Source organism: Belonocnema kinseyi, chromosome 7 (genome assembly GCF_010883055.1).
Source record: "Belonocnema kinseyi isolate 2016_QV_RU_SX_M_011 chromosome 7, B_treatae_v1, whole genome shotgun sequence".
In the NCBI taxonomy this organism is placed as follows: domain Eukaryota; kingdom Metazoa; phylum Arthropoda; class Insecta; order Hymenoptera; family Cynipidae; genus Belonocnema; species Belonocnema kinseyi.
Window position 1 is genome coordinate 108,382,515 of NC_046663.1, and position 5,220 is coordinate 108,387,734.

Genomic DNA, 5,220 nt, shown 5'->3' on the forward strand with positions numbered 1-5,220 from the left:
ATAACATACTGCATATAAATCGAGCTTCATGCAGGAGATACGTCATTATAGCTTCATGTACATACCTCTCGTTCAATTTAATCTTTGTGTATCTCTATTTCCTTGCTTCTTTATTTTTTTCATTTCTCTGATGATTCGATAGATAAAAGAATACAAGTTAAGAAGTAGAAATTTAAAATGCGTAGAAATTACAATTAGAAATTTTCCGATGGAATGATGGATGTAGAAAGTTAGAAAACGATTACGAATGTATAAAGCTTCTTTCAATATTTAAGACACGATTTTTGAGATCAGTATCTCAAAATCGCAAGAGTTGAACTACTTTGGGGAGATCGAGAAGCGAGAAAAGTATTTGAAAAGAGTTTTAAAAAATAGAAAAAAAATAAGTTGGAAAATCTCGCAAAGAGCAAGCGTGATCTTTTTCCTCAGTTTATTTTTTGGTTTTGCTTTCCAATCATGATATCTTTCGTCCCCATTATGGTACTGGTACGCAACACATTTTTTGTAAGAATCTACAAATATTATTTTCTTTACCTTTCGTATGAAAGATTAAGAAATTCATAAATCACGCGACTTCCTACCTAGGCCTCGTCGTTCGCCTAACTTTTTTTTGGTAAAAAATCCTATAGTCCTGGTCCCTTTGGGCACTGGCTTCTCAAGATGGAACTTTTTTTCTATTGAGATCAAAGTGAAGAAGAAATTTAATGATTCTTAGCAAGATGGTCTTCATCACTGGCCTCGGCATCTCCTTCGACGCCACGTTCACCCTCTTCCAGATGGGTTGGATTTCCTTCCTCAGTGTCAACACTACTGGTTGGTGTTATTTGTTCTGTGTTTTCATTTCTGGTAAAATCTAAATTTCGGTCCTTATTTTTATTGCTATTGCTGCTGCTATGAGTGTTTTGATTGTTGGTGTGGCTGTTAAGGCTCATACTAAAGGGATTATGGCTATTGCTTTGGTTTGTTTGAGGAATGGTGTGACTGTTGTAATTCATACTGAAGGGATTATGGCTGTTGTTTTGGTTGTGGCTTTGGCCGTTAGTGTGGGCATTGTTTTGACCATTATTATGACCATTGGTGCGACCACTGTTGTGAATGTTACTGTTATTTTGTTCCTGGAAGGTCGATTCTTCACTGCTAGGTGAACCGGGAGACGAGACTATCACCTGAAAAAGATGCAAGAATTTTTATTACTTCAAGATTTTAAGAGTTCAAAGTTTCTAGTCACTACTTTAATCTGATTTTTCGAACACATTGTATCATACTATATTCTTTACGAGAAACAGGTATAGAAATTCCTATATTGTCATCGTTAGTTTGAACTCAAATGTTTAGTATGCAATAAATAGATCGTTCACTAATTGCTTTAATACGCGCATTTTTATGAACGACACGGAGACAATTATAAATTAAATTAAGTCTGGAACAGTTTTTTGGTGAAGTAAACTACCTGGTAATATTTAACTGCCATTCCTAAGGATGTATTTACCATACGTACACTCCATATATAATATTAAGGAATTGTGGAAATGATTGATAGAATCGAGAAAAATATAAGCTCTAGAACTTATTTTTGAAAAGATACGGAAGCCTGTATAAATCTATTAAAAGTTTTAACAAAAATAAAAACTAGCATTGTCGAATAAACGATTTTGATCCGAAATTTTTGTATACAAAGTGCAATTAGATTTCTTGTTGGCAATTGGAAACATTTAAAAGTATTAAATCTATGAAAACAAATATTTTTATTAGTCACCTGTCTGGTGCCTCCTCATTTTCGTCTTTATTATGACTTTTGGTCCGATAATAATTGGACCCTTTTAAGGTCTAGATGATTTCTCTGAGGTTTTCGGCCATCGCATAAATTAGCTTGTGACTTCGCGATCGAGAATAATAAAAATGAATTGTTTTCTTGGTGGTCTCTGCTCAGAGGAGTCAACTAAGGTTCAAACTTGGAAACCCAACGGAACGGCGCACATTGTAGCCACAAAGAAAATCGCCGATTCTCCATTGTACGCCGAAATCGGTATTCAAGTGAGTTGCAACAAATTTGAGCCACACAGGTACATTCGGAAAATCTAAGGGAAAAGCACGAAGGAATAATAAGGAGACCTAACTCCGTTCCCACACTTGGCAATAGAAACATTACCGTAAGTGATACGCACATTACAGGAAGATCTTAGATTTGAGTGCGCAGGTGCGCAGTTGTCCCCTTCCTATACATGGAAAAGTGTGCGAGTGAGAAAGTTTGTCAAATTGACGTAAGTTGAGAGGTTCTGTTGGTTTGTTTTGATGCAAGTGTCAGAAATGTGTTCTAAGCCATGAGGTGTCAAGTTCCGGGTTGTTGACGAAGTTACACGCCGAAGAAGGCAAATACACTTCGTTTTTTTAAAGCCTTCACTGTAAGTACAATAAACGTCTAATATATTTTATTGTTTTACCTAACTGTTATTGAGCCTTGAGAATCTTTAGTCTATTTATCATATTACAAAGGACCCCGCACTAAATGTATGGGAAAATGGCTTTCGGTGGATTAGCTGAAACTTTGGAATTTTTAAGGTTATAAGTGCCGGATGAAATATCTGTAAAAAAAATTCAAAAAAGTTTACAGTTTTAGCGCTATGCGGCGCTTAGTGCTCAAGATCAGTGAATAAAACAAATTACAACGGATTTTGTTACAAAAGCGATGTCAACATAGAAATCACGGTTCAGATCGTAGTCTGTCATATTTTCAACTAGACCGTTGATTCATATAGCGCGCTTCTCAAAACGAACAAATGTTAAGCGCCCAAGATTGTAACTTGACTAATTAATCACTTCTTTAAAGGCAGAAATGTACCCAAAGTAACATTAGTAACTAGTGCGCCCATTCCGATAATAACAGTGTACCCTTCGCAAGGGGGCCGAACGCTAAGCACCCATGATCAGCGAATAGAACTAATCACAGTAGCTTTTGCGAAATATTAAACTATTTCGGGCTCTTGATTCGGGTTCGCTTGTTCACCTCTATTAGCAGCGTCTAGAATCCTTTGTAGCAAGGAAGTTTGAGAATACTTTACGTGTTGCTGGTGACGTGCATAACCCAGGAACCATAAAACGCTTGCAATATGTGCGCAAGTGCCAAGAGTTCTGGCCCCTGACTTACATGTGCAGTAATAACCGAGAAGTGTTTCGTTATTGTCTGGTCCTATGTCATCGACATACGTCGTGTATCTAGTTGAAACTCCTCATCTTCTCCTCGTTGCAGCTTGTCTTGAACATAAAATGAGACAAGTTCTACTTGATACACGCCACTTGTTATGTCGCGTATCTCTTCCAATGTAAAGCGAGGAAATTGTGGTACTTGAAGTTCATGCAGGCGATTCCAATTTGCATTTCCGTAGCGCATATTGTCCACTTCTACGCGCGCTTGCACAATATTTGGCTCACGAACTCTCGCTATATATTCTCTTGCAAGCTCTGCTGTAGCGCCTTGCATCTCGATAACAGGATAGTATCGATTAATTATGGCACCAGCAATACGAAAGAAGTCCCTTACATTTTGTACATGAGCCATCGGAATGGTTTTCTCGAAGAACTTGAAAATGGACTTTATGTGACCATTTCTGGATTCCACTATCTATCTAGATTTCGTTATTAGCCGAGCTTCATTTGCTTCTTCCGTTACCAATTGACTCTGTTCTTGTTGGAAAAATAGGGGTATCTTGGACACAATTCCTAAGCGTTCTAAAAGTGGTTGGGCATCTCTATATCCACGGTCCTCTATAAAAATATCACCAATGTCGAAAAATTCTCTCATACCTTCCACATTTCTTTCAAATTCGTTAATGAGCATTTGTGCGTCATTGTTACGCGAGTCAGAAAAATATGGTCCTTATATTTCAAGTATGTATCAGTCTGGAGCAACAATGAGAGCAGGTTTTACCAAGTGACGTCCTTTATGTTGGCAGAATGACTGTCGAAGTACGCGAAAGTTACTGCTCTTCTGCATGTAAGCATAATTTCCATCGATGATAGCAATAGCTCTGGGAATTTCTGGTCGTGGATTATAAAGTTCATTGGCGAATGATGTCACGTGTCTTTCAATGAATTCCTCTCTGCTTATCGCATTAAATCCAATGTTAACAGGCACAAATCGCTGCATTAAAGACTCTCTTACAGTAGAAATGGCCATGCTTGTAGCTTGCCGGCTTGAATAATGAAAAATCACTTTCAGAAATTCATCAGAAATACCTTGACGCATTTTGCAAAGGAAAGTCAGCAGATCTTTTTTCCTCGCGTATCTATCACCATGTACATGTAACTGCGGAATAGGATCACAAAATGCATACAATTCTCTAAATTGTTCCTTTGTTACAGGAGCAATAGCTTCAAACTCTTCATCAGTGAAATTATCCTCACTATTAAACGCCGCGGCCGCATGAACATTTGCTTCGTTACGAAATTGCTGCAAAAACAGAAGTAACTGCTGTCCCGGAATCCGATACGGTCTACTAATCTCTTGTAGTCCAGGAAGCAAGGGGCCTAAAATGAAACTATGTTCATCCAAATGGTTTAAGCATGCTCTTGTTTCTTCTGGAATGAAAATGTCCATGACAATAAAAGCGTTAACTCTACATTCAGTTGAAAGCCTTGGAGTATTAACATCGGCATTACAGAACATGTACGTTTCCCTGCCTGTATGCGTAAGAGCATTCAGTCCTAAACAGCCTGGGTCACGTTGGAGCTCCTCTGTCTCATTGCAAATCGATTGATTGCAATTGAGACTTAACCTACTCTCATCGGCGACTTCAAGTGGTGGTCTTGGAAGTTGAAGGCCTCTAAAAATTGCAATGTTTTGCCTATCAGGATTATTATTTCCATCAATTCGAGCCATTTGTCCTGGTTGATAGACTCTATCGCACACATAGCAATTAACTCGAAATCTGAATGCCATTTTTTAAACCATAAGAGAAACAAGCTCTTATGGTCTTGAAAGGCAGAGGAATGTATTAATAAAACGAAAGAAAAATTCAGAAACAACAAAATAAAACAAGTAAACACAAGAAACTAAACACAAAAAGGGAATGAGAAATACAACACAATTAATATAGAAGGAAACAGATAGGAATTTTCTTCCTAAGCTTACCAATAAAATTACTATCCGCTTTCGAGACCTTTCACAAAAGAAATGACAAGCATACCATCGTGAATGGAAATAATAAGTGAATCCTGTTTAAT

General features: G+C 37.6%; 1 protein-coding gene across 1 annotated transcript in view; it reads right to left on the minus strand.

Annotated features, from left to right (window-relative positions):
• Window positions 1-34: 34 nt before the first annotated feature.
• The window catches only part of LOC117177453 (rho GTPase-activating protein 100F), a 43,352-nt gene continuing 38,166 nt past the window's right edge, over window positions 35-5,220 (minus strand). The window contains exons 19-20 of the mRNA XM_033368153.1: window positions 1,061-1,166; window positions 35-853 (exon numbers count right to left, since the gene is read on the minus strand). Of these exons, the coding sequence (XP_033224044.1) occupies window positions 702-853; window positions 1,061-1,166 (258 nt within the window). The 3' untranslated portion in view covers window positions 35-701. The remainder of the gene's footprint in view (window positions 854-1,060; window positions 1,167-5,220) is intronic.